Source organism: Pristis pectinata, chromosome 15, assembly GCF_009764475.1.
Source record: "Pristis pectinata isolate sPriPec2 chromosome 15, sPriPec2.1.pri, whole genome shotgun sequence".
Lineage (NCBI taxonomy): Eukaryota > Metazoa > Chordata > Chondrichthyes > Rhinopristiformes > Pristidae > Pristis > Pristis pectinata.
The window spans coordinates 28828880-28845018 of NC_067419.1; the positions used below are offsets into that span (position 1 = coordinate 28828880).

Consider the following 16139-nt stretch of genomic DNA (forward strand, 5'->3'; position numbering starts at 1 on the left):
ATGAATGCACAATGTTTTATTTCTTTCACAACCTCTCAGTAAATGAAGCAGCCCACATCTACATGCAACAAAACATTTACAACATTTAGGCACGGGCTGATAAGTGGCAAGTGATGGGTACTTCCAACGAGAAAGAACCTAACCATTTATCCTTGATGTTTAATGGTCTTGCTATCACAAGTTCCCACCATCAACATCAGAGGGTCACCATTGTCCAAAAACTCAACTGCACCAGTCACATAAATACATTAGCTACAACAGCGACTCAAAAGCTCGGCATCCTGTGGTGAATGACTCACCTCCTGACATCCCTGGCCTACAAGGCACAAATCAGGAATCTGATGGGATATTTTCTACTTGCCTGAAGTAGCACAGCACGAACAACTCTCAAGAAGCTCAGTGCAATCCAGGATAAACCAGCCTGCTTCATTAGAACTCCATCAACCACCCTAAACATTTATTTCCTTCACCTCTGGTGCACAGTGTACCATCTATAAAATATATTGCAGTTACTCACACAGGCTGCTCTGACACCACCTCCCAAGACCATGACCTCTACCATTAAGGACAAGGGCAGGGGGTGCAAGAGAACACTTGCTAGTTCACCTCTAAATCATGCACCATCCTGACTGGGAAATATTTTACCGGCTGGGTTAAATCCTGGAACATCCTGCTCAATAGCACTATGGAAATACCTTCATGAGAAGAACTGCAGCAGTTCAAGGTGACATCTTACCACCACCTTTTAGAGGGCAATTAGCAATACAAAATAAATGTTAGCCTTGCTGGCAAAGCCCACATACAAAAATGAATATTAAAAAAATTAAAGAGTTTTTAAATGTGTATGTGCGCATTTTTAAAAAATATTTAATTTTAAAATACACAATCACTTTTGCTTGAATTGAAAGCTAATGAACTTACTATCGTATATATTAGTATCTCACCTCATTTTCCTGTTCATAATTCTTTCCTTTTTCATTATCTCCATTCTCAGTTGGAGACATCTGCCATTTACAAACTGCAGACATATTTAAAAATTATTACATTAATAACAATAGAAGTGCACTTTTAAAATCTTTGCCTATTTATTCCTACCACAGACTGCAAATATTTGAGATTACGGGGACAGTCTTCTGGGTAACGTTGCATTATTATTCAGCCATTGCTATCAAACATCATACACTCAATTATCTTAAGAGAACTATAGTTTGGTTACTTTATTCAGTTCTATAGTTTCATGCATTCCAAGTACAACTTTAATAGTGCTTTGGGCATCCATGCATTGTGCCTGAGCTCTTTAAAAATTCTATCATTATTTAGGAAAATAGACAGACCCGGAATCTATTTAAGCTTTCCTCACATCAGTAATACACAAAGATTTGTGACCTTGAGTTATTGTGATGAAAAATTAACCATGCAAAAAAAGCAATAAATATAATATACAGGTTTGTATTTGAGAATAACTATTGCCTACAGCAGAGTGAAAAAAATGAAACTGATGGATTAAACATACCATTTTCTTGGTTCCTTCCGGCATTTATATAATTTCCAAGCTGAAGTTCAGGAGCAACTTGATTTTGCGTCGAAGAATATGAAGACAACCTAGTTTTCATTGAATCAGCTGAGCCTTCAGACTGCAGTGATTTGAAGACACAAGCAGTCTCAGATTCTGATTTTGGTTTGTTTATTAGGAAGTTTGTATTGGACAATTCTTCATTTGGTGACTGGAGAGCCAATTTGCCAATTTTTCTAATTTGATTTTCACATGGCGTAGAATTAAATTCAGCAGCTGATTCATTTTTAATAGAAGCACTTTCAGAGTCCCAGTCTGAGTCATCTATATATAAAAAAAATCCATATTTTATTGTCAAAATGTGACCACTGAAACATTCAGCCAAAAGTTATAAATGTGCTACTAGAATTGAGGAAATAATGTACAAATTACTGTGTAGTAAAAGGTTTGCACTTTTGTTTTTAAATATGTAGTAACTTGCTTTTTCATTCTTCCTTCCCTAGTGGAATACCTCACATTTTCCCACATTATATTTCATCCAGCCAACTTCTTGCTCACTCACTTAACCCACCTATATCACTTTGGAATTGGATTTCCAGAAGGCATTTGATAAGGTGTCACATAAAAAGTTTACTGCACATGGCTCTTTATGTCCTCAATTTCCTAACCCACCTATATTTGCATCAGCAGCAAATATGGCCCTTCATCCAAGTCATTATAATAAATTGTAAATAGTTGTGGTCTCAAGTATTAATCCTTGTGCACCCCACTAGTTAGTGATTGCCGAACTGAAAATGATCCATTTATTTCAACTCTCTGCTTCCTGTTTGCTAGCCAATCAGCTTTACATGCAAGTACATTACCCCCAACACCATGCAATCTTGTGCTGTAACCTCCTGTGACACTTTATCAGGTGCTTTCTGGAAATCCAATACACTACATTTACTGGTTTTCCTTTATCTATTCTATTTGTTACATTCTTAGTAAACTCCATTAAATTTCATAACATCACGTTGACTCTGATTGTCTTATATTTCTGAATATTTTTCAATTACCTCCTTAATAATGGATTCCAACATTTTCCCCAATAACCAATTACTGGCTACCCTATAGGTAATAGGCTGACTACCCTATGTTTTCCTACTTTCTTGAAAGTGTTGCTGGCTGACCCAAGTAGGTCCAAGCATTTTCTGCTTTTTATTTGTAATAATATGTGGTAATGAAAATGTCATACTAAGATTGGTGGGAATTACCTTCACTATCACGTGCTTTAGTTAAGACCTCTGCAATTAAATCAGAAAAAAATTAGAGGTTTTCTCTAGAAGGAAAAAAATACAAAGTTACTGTTACTTTTTTCTTAAAAATAGAGCCCAACAATGATTAACTTATACCTGAAGTCCGCTTATCTTCTGTGAATTTTGATAATGGTGGCTTGAAAGAAACAGAATCATTAATTTAAAAAAAAGCACAAATGGGATAATAATATTTTCATTGGCAAATCATATGAAAATTGCTCTGAACCCCTAATAATTAAATATAAATATTAATTACCTGTGATGTGGTATTCACTTTCATTGATTCTACTGAGAATAATAAACAGATACATAATTACTACTACCAAGTGAAAATCTGAATCAGTTCACTGATTTGAACAAACATTTTAGTTGATGATAATTACATAGGCTTATGCTGGCATGCATCACTTCTCAAGAAATATGCTGCACGTTGACTGTAGCATACAGGCTGTCCCTGGGTAACAAATGGGTCCCGTTTTTACAGACATCCATAAGTCGATTTTGTCCACAAGTTGGAAAAGTATACAAAAATCACTTGAAATGGTAATCATACCTCCACAATATTGTAATGAATGACATTAAAAGCATATGAGACCGATAAAGAATTACTAAAAGTGGAGAGAGGAAACTAATTTTGCTGTTTGTAGGAATGAATGTATACATGTACATCAGACTTTTGAATTTATTATTATGGGAACTCGTGTGTCCATAAGTCAGGCGCTCGTAATCCAGGGACGGCCTGTATTCTACAGCATACAAGATTGGAGGAAACTATTCCCCATACAAGAGGTAGATTAAACTAGAGGACAAAGAAATTTAGAGGTCATTTAAGGGGGACCTTTTTCACCTAGAGAGTGCCAAGTAGCTGGAATACACTGCCTGGGAGAATGGTGGATGGACCAAGTGCTGGAAGACAGTGAGCCTTGCACCAGTAGTAGGAAAATTATTGGAAAAAATTCTGAGCATCAGGATTTATGGAAAGGCAGGAACTGATTTGGGAGAGTCAGCATGGTTCTGTGCAAGGGAAATCATGCCTCACAAATATAACTTGAGTTTTTTTTTTAAGGAAGCAACTGAAAAAATTGTTGAAGACAAGGTGGTAGACGTGGTATGCATGGACTTTTGCTATGCTTCTAACTAGGTTCAGATGGTAGGTTAGTCTGGCGAGTTAAAGCACATGGGATCTGAGATGTATTGGCAAACTGGATTCAAAATTGGCTTGGAGAGGCAGATAGTAGTGATGAAAGTTTGTTTTTCTGACTGGCAGTCTGTAACTAGTGGTGTACCACAGGGTACACAGGGCACAGTAACGAAACCATTACTGGGAACTTTGTTGTTTGTCATATATAAATGACTTGGATGAGAATGTAGGTGGTCTGATTAGTAAGTTTGCTAATGACACAAAAATTGATGGGAGTCATAAGTAGCAAAGGTTGTCTAAGGATACAGAGGAACACAGATCAGCTGGAAAGTTAGGCGGTGTGGTGGCAGATGGAATTTAGTCCAGACAAATGTGAGGTAATGCATTTTGGGATATCAAATACTGGCAGGACATAAAGGATGTGTTGGGGGTCTGTAGCTCACTGTTTGAAAGGGTGGTGGAGGCAGAATCACGCTAGGTACTCAATTTGCTTATCCAGTAAATACATTCAAAAATAAACCATAGAACCATACAGCACAAAACAGGCCCTTCGGCCCACCATGTTGTGCCGTCCATCAAACCACCCTCACACTATCTAACCCTTTCCTCCCGCATATCCCTCTATCTCACATTCCTCCATATGCCTATCCAACAAACTCTTGAACCTGTCCAATGTATCTGCCTCCACCACCACCCCACCAACCACTCTCTGGGTGAAAAACCTCCCCGACATCTCCCCTGAACCTCCCACCCATAACCTTAAAGCCATGCCCTCTCGTCTTGAGCACTGGTGCCCTGGGAAGGAGGCACTGACTGTCTACTCTATCTATTCCTCTCAATATTTTATATACCTCTATCATGTCTCCTCTCATCCTCCTCCTTTCCAGTGAATAAAGCCCTAGCACCTTAAGCCTCTCCTCATATTCTATACGCTCTAATCCAGGCAGCATCCTGGTAAATCTCTTCTGCACCCTCTCCAACACCTCCACATCCTTCCTATAATGCGGTGACCAGAAATGAACACAGTACTCTAAGTGTGGTCTAACTAGAGTTTTGTAAAGCTGCATCATCACTTTGCAGGTCTTAAACTCAATCCCACGACTTATGAAAGCTAACATCCCATAGGCCTTCTTAACTGCTCTATCCACCTGTGAGGCAATTTTCAGTGAACTGTGAATACGAACCCCCAGATCCCTCTGCTCCTCTACACTGCCAAGTACCTTGCCATTTACCTTGTACTCTGCCCTAGAGTTTGTCCTTCCAAAGTGTACCACCTCACACTTCTCCGGATTGAACTCCATCTGCCACTTGTCAGCCCAGCTCTGCATCCTATCAATATCCCTCTGTAAGCTCCGACAGCCCTCCACACTATCCACAACTCCGCCGATCTCAGTGTTGTCCGCAAACTTACTAACCCAGCCTTCCACCCCCTCATCTAAGTCATCTATAAATATCACAAAAAGTAGAGGTCCTAAAACCGATCCCTGCGGGACACCACTGGTCACTGCCCTCCAATCCGAGGGTACTCCCTCCACCACAACCCTCTGCTTTCTACAGGCAAGCCAATTCCTAATCCACACAGCCAAGCTTCCCTGGATCCCTTGGCCTCTGACCTTCTGAAGAAGCCTACCACAAGGAACCTTATCAAATGCCTTACTAAAATCCATATAGACCACATCCACTGCACTACCCTCAGCAATCTTCCTCGTCACCTCCTCAAAGAACTCTATCAGGCTTGCGAGGCAAGATCTTCCCTTCACAAAGCCATGCTGGCTGTCCCTAATCAGTCCATGATTCTCTAGGTGTTCAGAGACCCTATCCCTTAGAATCCTTTCTAACAGCTTACCCACCACAGACGTGAGACTCACCGGTCTGTAATTCCCTGGACTATCCCTACTACCTTTTTTGAACAAGGGGACAACATTCGCCACCCTCCAATCCTCCGGCACCATCCCCGTGGACAACGAGGACTCAAAGATCCTTACCAGCGGTTCAACAATCTCCTCCCTCGCCTCTCGAAGCAGCCTGGGGAATATCCCGTCAGGCCCCGGAGATTTATCTGTCTTGATATTATTTAACAACTTCAACACATCCTCTCTCTTGATATCTACAACCTCGAGAACATTACCCTTACCAGCACTCCCTTCCATGTCATCAAGACCCCTCTCCTTGGTGAATACTGAAGAGAAGTATTCATTGAGAACTTCTCCCACTTCCGCCACCTCCAGGCACATTCTCCCACCTTTGTCTTTAATCGGACCTACCTTCACCCTAGCCATCCTCCTACCCTTCACGTACGTGAAAAAGGCCTTGGGATTTTCCTTAACCCTACTAGCCAAAGCCTATTCATGTCCCCTTCTAGCTCTCCTCAGCCCTTTCTTAAGTTCCTTCCTTGCTACTCTATATTCCTCACGGGCCCTGTCTGAACTTTGCTGCTTATACCTTATGTATGCTACCTTCTTCTCCCTAACTAGTCGTTCCACCTCTCTCGTCACCCATGGTTCCTTCACCCTGCCATTCCTTCTCTGCCTCACCGGGACATATTTATCCCTAACATCCTGCATAAGATCCCTGAACATCGACCACATCTCCATAGTACATTTCCCTTCAAAAAGGACATCCCAATTTACACTCCCAAGTTCTCTCCTTATAGCCTCATAGTTTGCCCTTCCCCAATTAAATATCTTCTTGTCCTCTCTGCACCTGTCCCTGTCCATGACAATTTTAAAGGTTATGGAGCAATGGTCACTGTCCCCCAAATGCTCACCCACCAATAGATCCTTTACCTGTCCCGGTTCATTTCCTAAAACTAGATCTAGCATGGCATTCCCTCTAGTCGGCCTGTCGACATACTGCCTCAGGAATCCCTCCTGGACACATTTAACAAATTCTGTCCCATCTAAACCTTTGACACTCAGCAGGTTCCAGTCTATATTTGGGAAGCTGAAGTCTCCCATTATAACAACCCTGTTATTTTTGCTTCTCTCCAAACACTGCCTGCCAATCTGCTCCTCTATATCTCTGCTGCTACCGGGGGGCCTACAGAATACTTCTAGTAGAGTAACTGCTCCTTTCTTGTTCCTTACTTCCACCCATACGGACTCTAGAGATGATCCTTCTACAACATCCATCCTTTCCACAGCCGTAACAGTGTCCCTGACCAGTATCGCCACCCCTCCTCCTCTTCCCCCCCCTTCCCTATCCCTCTTAAAACACCGAAAACCAGGAATGTTCAATATTCACTCCTGCCCTGACTTCAGCCACGTCTCAGTAATAGCCACAATATCATAGTCTCCCATACTTATCCAAGCCCTCAGTTCATCTCCCTTATTCCTGACACTTCTTGCATTTAAGTAAACACACTTCAGTCCATCTACCTTACTACTTTTATAGCCTGTATTCTGCTTCTCCTTCCCCAAAGCCTCTCTACCTGTTTCATCTAACTTTTCTCCATCCCCTTCTTCCTCTGACCTACTCCTCTGGTTCCCTTCCCCCTCACAAACTAGTTTAAATCCTCCCGAACCACCCCAGCAAACCTAGCCGCAAGGATATTGGCCCCCTTCTGGTTTGGGTGTAACCCGTCCTCTCTGTACAGGTCCCACCTTCCCGAGAAGAGATCCCAATGATCCAGAAATCTAAAACCCTCACTCCTGTACCAACTTCTCAGCCACGCATTTATCTGCCACCTCCTCCTGTTCCTGCCTTCACTATCGCGTGGCACTGGCAGCAATCCCGAAATTGCTACCCTTGAGGTCCTGTTCCTCAGTCTTCTGCCTAGCTCCCTGAACTCGCTCTTCAGGACCTCATCCCCCTTCTTATGTCATTGGTGCCAACATGGACCACAACTTCTGGCTGCTCTCCCTCTCACTCAAGGATCCTGTGGACCCGATCAGTGACATCCCGGACCCTGGCACCTGGGAGGCAACATACCATCCAGGATTCATGCTCACTGCCACAGAACCTCCTATCTGTTTCCCTATCGAGTCCCCTATCACTACCGCATGTCTCTTTTCCACCCTTCCCTTCGAAGCAGCAGTACCAGTCCCACAGACCTGGTTACTGCAGCTAGGCCCTTGCAGGTCATCCCCCTCAACAGCCTCCAAGGCGGAAAACCTGTTACTGAGGGGAACAGCCTCCGGGGTTCCCTGCTCTGTCTGCCTGCCTGACTTCTTCTTCCCCTTCCCTCCCCTGACAGTCACCATTCTATCTGCATCCTGAACATCAGATGTACCTGCTCTAAGGGGGTGTGACTGCCTCCTGATGGACCGTGTCTACATAACTCTCTCCCTCCCTTATGCTGAGCAGTGTTTGTAGCTGCAACTCCAGCTCATCAACTCTGAGCCGAAGTTCCTCCAGCCTCAAGCACTTATTGTTACTGGTTGTGATTTGCTTTACAACCTGCTGAGAATTTAAAGATGTTTTGTCAATGCAATTTTTTTGGTGTTCTGAGTAGTGAATTTGACATAAGCTTATTAATGATAGATGTCCTATAAGTTGACATATTCACGTAGATGACAATTTCATTAGCTCAAACATAATCAACTTTATCTCATTTGTGGCAAACAAAGTAATCGTAATTCATGACTGATTCTCTGACATCCTAAGCCACATGCTCCCAATTACGGTGTCCTTTAAACTATGAATTTTAGCACCATAACATTTTAAGAATTATATTCAATTTTGAGAAAAGTTGATTGTGTTAATGTTGTGTTTAATAAAAAAATTAACAAATACAAATACCTTCATCCTGGTTCTTCATATCCCTTTGGCTCAGGACACCAGATGAAACAAATAAATCAATGGATTTGTTCCATGAGCCATCTGAGACAGACTAAAATTAAAAGTTTGATATCATTTCTCATTTATAAAATTAAAACAAATTATTATACAAATATAATAAATAAAATAATTTCAACTGATCATGGCCCCACAGTGATACAACCTCAATATGCTGTGCCATGGAAGTTAATGAGTTTTAAACTATGAGGCACTGTGATGTAAAAATTGTCTTCCTCTAAAGAGAAGGGGATAATTGAAGGACAAATCAGCCAGGACCCTATCTGCAAGTCTCCTCAGGGAGACAACCAGTACAATATAATAAATGAATTGAAAATTGAGCGAGCCCACTGGATACTGTATTTCCCAAAAGTTTTAAAGTGGTGTGCTTTGTAAACAATAAAGAACAACTTTCATAATATATCAGTTGGTGTGCAGTGTACAGTGATCTGCATTTTCCTTTCTCACTGGGGCCTGGTTATCACACTTATCACCTGTACTCCCTGGTTTGGCCTAGCAACAAGTCCCTGAGTGGCAGCAGGACATCAAAAGGTGCAATGGGATGACATGGGCAGAACAAGCTGACAGCTGTACCATTAGCTTCGCCATCTGTCAGAGCTGTCAAAGATTTGCAATGTTTCTTTCAGGTGATTAGAACATTAAGAACACAATTTAAAAGAAAAGTAACCCAACTTATTCCTGCCTTTCTTTCCAACAATATTCCCTTTGAATTAATAGATTTGCAGATCTGGCAGAGATCCAAGAATAGATTCCCCAGCAAAAATCAAATTTAGTTCCTGCACTGACAATGGACTTCAGGGAGAGTCCGACAGGAGAGTGTACCTGGAAAATCACCAGTAGAGCTTTAAGTTCACATCTACCATGCTTGTGCAGGAGAAGCCCCAAAAGTTACCAGCACTCACCCATTTGCAACGGTGGGAGGGCTGGGGTGGGGGGGGGGGGGGGGGGGGGGCTGGTGGGGTGCGGTGGTGCAGGGGAAGGAAGGATTGTGAAATCTGGACCAAATATCTGGTTGAATAAAATTCCTCAACAGAAATAAGCAATTTGTTTTACCTCCTTCACTTGATACCAATGAATTCAGAATTGGCTTGTGGATTCAGAATTGGCTCGCCCACAGAAGACAGAGGGTGGTGGTAGATGGAGTGTATTCTGTCTGGAAGCCAGTGACCAGTGGTGTTCCGCAGGGACCTGTTCTGGGATCCCTGCTCTTTGTGAATTTTATAAATGACTTGAATGAGGATGTGGAAGGGTGGGTTAGTAAGTTGGCTGATGATGCAAAGGTTGGTGATGTTGTGGATAGTGTAGAAGGTTGCTGTAGGTTACAACAGGATATTGATAGAATGCAGACCTGGGCTGAGAAGTGGCAGATGGAATTCAACCCGGAAAAGTGTGAAGTGATACACTTCAGGAAATCAAATTTGAAGGCAGAATACAAGGTTAATGGCAGGACTCTTGGCAGTGTGGAGGAACAGAGGGATCTTGGGGTCCACGTCCACAGATTCTTCAAGGTTGCCACGCAGATCGATAGGGTTGTTAAGAAGGCATATGGTGTGTTGGCTTTCATTAGTCGGGGTATTGAGTTCAAGAGCCGTGAGATAATGTTGCAGCTCTATAGAACTCTGGTTAGACCACGCTTGGAGTATTGTGTTCAGTTCTGGTCACCTCATTATAGGAAGGATGTGGAAGCTTTAGAGAGGGTGTAGAGGAGATTTACCAGGATGCTGCCCGGATTGGAGAGCATGTCTTATGAGGATAGCTCAAGTGAGCTAGGGCTTTTCTCTTTGGAGAGGAGGAGGATGAGAGGTGACTTGATTGAGGTGTACAAGATGATAAGAGGCATAGATTGAATGGACAGTCAGAGAATTTTTCACCAGGGCGACAGTGGCTAACACGAGGGGGCATAATTTTAAGGTGATTGAAGGAAGATATAAGGGGGATGTCAGGGGTGTTTTTGTTTTAAACACAGAGTGGTGGGTGCGTGGAAAGCACTGCCGGCAGAGGTTGTGGGGGCAAATACATGAGGGACATTTAAGAGACTCTTAGATAGACACATGGGATGATAGAGAAATGGAGGGGTATGTGGGAAGGAAGGGTTAGATAGATCTTAGAGCAGGATAAAATGTCGGCACAACATTGTGGGCTGAAAGGCCTGTACTGTGCTATAATGTTCTATGTATTTAGCACATTCCCTTGCAAACTTGTTAATCAATCTTCAGTAAGACAGACCAGGTTTCATTTTGGCTTCAGCTCTAGAACCTGTAACTATTAATTTTGTCATTTCTGCCCTTCATGGGCAAGGCTTTTCTGCCATCTTGCTGAATAACTACATTTTGTCTCTCCCTTTCAATTATGTATGCTCGCTATCCCACTCCCAATCAATCAACGCTCCTCATTTTCTCTCATCAGTTTAGGCATAAACTCTTCCTTGAATTAACCTACGATAGCCCTGTTCTCCCAAGATTTTTGACAGCCAATTGTCAATGTAGAGAAATATGAGATTATCTACTTAGGAAGGTGAAATGAAAAAGAACATTTTTATTTATATGAATCGACAAAATCTTGTAATACAAAGGAATCTGAGGGTGTCCCAGTACACAATGCACTAAAAGTTAACATGCAATCAGAAAGCTTATGGAATGCTGGCCTTCCTTGCATCAATTTCTTCCATCAACATGGAACATAACAGCAGGAAAGTTTTGGAACAACTCTAGTGGGCAGAAGTAATACCACACCTGGAGCAGTGCATACAGTTCTGATCTCCATATTTAAGTATGTGCTGACTTTGGAGGCAGTGCAGAGAAGGCTCACTTGTTTGATTTCTGGCATGACGGGTAATGTATGATGAATCAGCAGGTTGGGCCTAGATTCATTTAAGTAAAGAAGAATGAGAAACATGCAAGATTCTGTGGGGTATTGACATGGTGGATGTTGAGAGGATGTTTCTCTAGTGGTGCTATCTAGAGCTAGGGGCACCATTTCAGAATAAAGGATCACCCGTTTCAGGCAGAGATGCAAATTTTTTTTCAGACAAAGGGATCAAGGAGTACGGGGAGAACATGAGAAACTGGTATTGAGGCTAAGGTTATATCTGTCATGATGTTTTGAATGGAGAAGCAGGCTTGAGGGGCTGACTGGCCTGCTTCAGGCTCCTGATTTTCTGTGTGTTCCTTTAAGATCTTCCTTGTGATTCATTTCTTGAGCTTTTGGTTATATTGTGTGAAGCTGCACCTTTTCTTTAAAAAAACTATGCACCCTGGAATGATTTTGATTTTAAAAGGTTTTCCATAAATTTAAGCTTCTATTAGTGGCCCTTCTTCAGTTTTTCATCAAAACATTTCACTAATATTTTGATGAAAAACTGAAGAAAGGCCATTAATAGAAGTGTCTTTAAAAATTTTTAATTCTTAATTTAATTCTTTAATTCAAACTCTTTAAAATTTATTGACATGCCAAGATTTAAAGGATTGCACAGTTGCACAGGTAGTAGAGCTGCTGCCACACAGTTCCCGTAACCCAGATTTGTTTCTGACCTCCGGTGCTACCTGTGTGGAGTTTGCACATTCTCTCTGTGACCTAGAGGATTCTGTGTGCTCCAGTTTAATCCCACATCCTCAAGTTGTGCAGGTTGGTAGATTAATTGACCACTGTAAATTGCTTACAGAGTGTATATGAGTGGTAGAATCTGAGGGGAATTGATGGGAATGTGGGGAGAATAAAGTGGGATTAGTGTAAATGGGTGCTTGATAGTTGGCATAGTTTCAGGGTGCCAAATGGCCTATTTTTGTGTTCTGTGATTCTATGACTCCATGACACATATTTGAAATTACAATAACACCGTAATATTACAAAACAATCATTTTAGATAAACTAAATGAGATACTTTGCATTAAGTAAAACACATAAAAATGGTTTACTAAGCATACCTCAGAATCCTTAAGAGATTCTGTATTCTCTTCATCTTCTGCCTCCTCCAACCCCAGTTCCAACAGTAGGTCTACATAACAAGGAATTAAGAAATATTCTATTAAACGGTAATACACAATAAGATGAAAATATTGGTTCCCCTGATTATGAAAGTTCCATAAACCACTTATTATTTCATCAGGATTCAGCAAATAACAATTGAAGAATTATTCCTTTGAATTTACTAGAGATTTCAATTTGGTGGAACTATGCAAAGTGACTGCATGCTGGTTATCAGCAGATTATTCAGGGATGGATCTGCTGACTGAGTCCAACTTTAGAACAGGACAGGTATGTTAAATTTATGTGATCAGCAATTTCTAATGAAATAATGCAGTGTTACTATCCTGGACTTCTGGTTTCAAAGATATTCAAATATCATATGGGTTCCAAAAACTTTTGACATGCAATGTGCTGATAGTGGGGAATTTTGCAATAGTAATGTCATTGGATGTCAAGGATGGGTGGACTCTGATGGAGACTGCCCTTGCCATGAACAACATGAATGCAATTTGCAAATTATGAGAGTAAGCTGGAATATGGAAATTTTATATGAACACTGCATTCAGAAATAGGCTGATTTCTGACTTTTTGATGATGGAAAGGTCTTTGATGAAGCAGCTATATAAAATACACAAAGACATTCACACATACCATTGTACTAAATTGTCTTGTACTGCACGAGTGATATTGAATGTTTTGATATTCTTCATGTGGTTTCATAAAGGGGCATTTGGGACAGGTGCTTACTTAACACATGCGAGGTGAAAAACTGTTTATGCACAGTCATTTTTCTGACAAATCTAATTTGATGTTAGGGATTAAGAAAATTAGTTCACTGAAGCATAACACCATTTGTGGGGTCATTACAGAAGATCATGATCGAACACATATGTCATGTTTTGACTGGAATACATGGATCACAATGAGACAAATGTAAGCTTTGACAATGAAAATGTAGCAGTCATGAAATAAGTTGCAGGAAAAGACCATCAGAGAAAAGATATGAAAGAAGAGTCAGAAAGCCTAAATCCAATAAACAATTTTCAGATTCTGAATTAATTAAAACATTTGATAGCCAAAAAAATACTGTTTTACATGAGACAATAGCAACTGAATTTTGCTTGACCTGATTGCACCAACAGCACTTAGATAAAGTGTGAGGTTTACTAGGGTGATGTTGGTTGAGAAGTAATTGTTGGCCAAAATATGTCTGCTGATCTTTGAATACTGTAACAGTATTATCTGATATTATTCAACGTCCATTTGATTAGGCAAACAGATACCATTTCGTGCCTCTTCCAAAACAGTGCAGCTAGCCCCGTGGCATTCCCCTCTAACATGCACAGAATTGTCAGTCTAGATAACGTACTTGCATCTTAAGCAGTGCTGAAACTCATCATCTTTAGCTTGATTCAAAATTACCGAAGTGTTATTTACTTGAAAGGATCAAAACTACAATGCATGAGACCTTAGAATTGAGCAGGGTGGCAGCAAACATGTCAAGTGGCTTGGAAATATAAACACAGATCAAACGAGTGTATTTTAAGGCAGTGAAATAAATTCTGAATCAGGGTGTATTACAAAATAAACGTCCCTGCAAAGTGTAAATAGAGCTGGTGTGGAAGGAATAATTCACATTTGAATTAAATATGTCTGGCTGGAATGAGAGATGGAAAAGAGCAGCCTTGTGCAAGATAGAAATTCAACCCGCAATACTGATTTTCAAAAAAATAATTTATGACAGTACTCATACAGGATCTTATCATTAAGAACTCATTACACAGACCTAGAAGCTTAATGAATGTCCCCTATTAAGCCAATTCAACTCAATCTATCAAAACATTCCCTTTGTTCCACACATCCTCCCATGCACCTTCTCTCCTACTGAAAACTAACTTGCATCTCTCTCTTTTCCAGTTCCAACAAATGAAGGGTGGCAAACCTGAACCGTTGACTATTTCTCTTTCAAACAATGCTGGCTGACTTGCTGAGTTTTTTTCCAGCAATTTTTGGTTTTGTTTCAGATGTCCAGCATCTGCAGTTTTTAAAAAAAATTTCATTTAGGAATTTATAAAGGTAAATTTCATCTTTAGTCTTGGTTTCATTGCCAGAATTTCAGTAGGTTTATAAAAGTCTGTAACACACTTAAACCTCAAACTTCTGAGTGAATGATTATCATCTTGAAATTGCCACCTCACCTCTTACAAGGGCTGTCCCACCTGCGTTTGATGTGCCTGGGTTAAACAAGGAAGTTGATAGGCTGATGGTAGGCTTCCAATATGCTCAGAGCGTTTAACCTCCACCTACCTACTTCTAGGTACTAAATTTTTTTATGATGTGTGAAAGTTGGAGTCAAATTCATGAAGTAATCAATATGCAGAAAAATATGTTCAGGGTCCTGAACATTGATCTTATGCATGTTGTGTCAATTTGCATAACTCCCTCTGGTAGACCACTGAAAACGTAGCTAATGAGCCAATTCTTGCCTGACAGCCATTAATACAATCAGACAAAGTCTGCTGCCCATTGACAAAGCTATAAATCTTATTACAATTTTGTTAAGTATCCCACAGCAAAGCTAATGTTGGAAGTGGAAAAGTAACCAGGTACTAGACAGTAACATATAATTTATGCACAAAACCATTAATGTAGCACTTTTACTGTAGTGAAATGTGTCAAACCCTTTTTGTTCAGTTGGGGCACACTTTGGTAACTTGTAAACTTACATTAGAATCCTCCTAACATTATGCACATGTATATACTTCCAGCCATGCTTTCAGAATATGATGGTGAGCTATCAGCTGTTTTTACACCCACTGACCTAAGACTGTAATGCATTATAACTGTCCTCTTAATGTGTCAACGACCCTACCACTTTTCTGCCATTAAGCTTCTATTAGCAGAACAATAGATAAATAACAGGGAAATTAACAATCATTCCAAAAAAAATGCAATATTTTAAAAAAAAACCTTGAATCTTAGATACCTCTTCTGGTTTTCTTAGGTGAAACCTCTTGCACTTGAATTGCATATGCGGAAGGTTCACTAAAATTAACAGGTTCTATTGCTTCCGTTCTTGAACATGCTTTTAAAGGCTGGGCCTCCTCCTCTTCCAAGGACATGCCCTATACAAGATGACATATTTCAAAATTGATTTTATAAAACAGAATTAAAAATAAATACAAATACTAATTTCATGAAAGGCAGACAGAGAGAAAAAAAAACACTATAATAATTGAGTTAAATAATTAGGATAAAAAGATTTGAGAGAATCTATCATCAGATGCTAGAAAAACAATTTTTTTTGTGGTTGGTCCTTCAAAATATTATAATGCAAACCTGAAAAAAGTGGTTAATTTGTAGCTTTTTAAAACAAAACGACATATTTGGAAACAAAAGGCAATAACATTCTTCAAAAACTGACTTG

The 16139-nt window shown here is 40.4% G+C and overlaps 1 protein-coding gene across 4 annotated transcripts in view; it reads right to left on the reverse strand.

Annotated features, from left to right (window-relative positions):
* si:ch211-272n13.3 (ankyrin repeat domain-containing protein 26) overlaps window positions 1–16139 on the reverse strand; it is a 104290-nt gene that overhangs the window by 57853 nt on the left and 30298 nt on the right. For 3 of the 4 annotated variants that reach the window (XM_052030650.1, XM_052030649.1, XM_052030647.1), the window contains 8 exons: window positions 15699–15837; window positions 12670–12740; window positions 8690–8780; window positions 3065–3096; window positions 2905–2944; window positions 2767–2796; window positions 1514–1837; window positions 945–1018 (listed from right to left, as the gene is read on the reverse strand). In XM_052030650.1, the coding sequence (XP_051886610.1) occupies window positions 945–1018; window positions 1514–1837; window positions 2767–2796; window positions 2905–2944; window positions 3065–3096; window positions 8690–8780; window positions 12670–12740; window positions 15699–15837 (801 nt within the window). The remainder of the gene's footprint in view (window positions 1–944; window positions 1019–1513; window positions 1838–2766; window positions 2797–2904; window positions 2945–3064; window positions 3097–8689; window positions 8781–12669; window positions 12741–15698; window positions 15838–16139) is intronic. The other variant, XM_052030648.1, reaches the window with a different exon arrangement.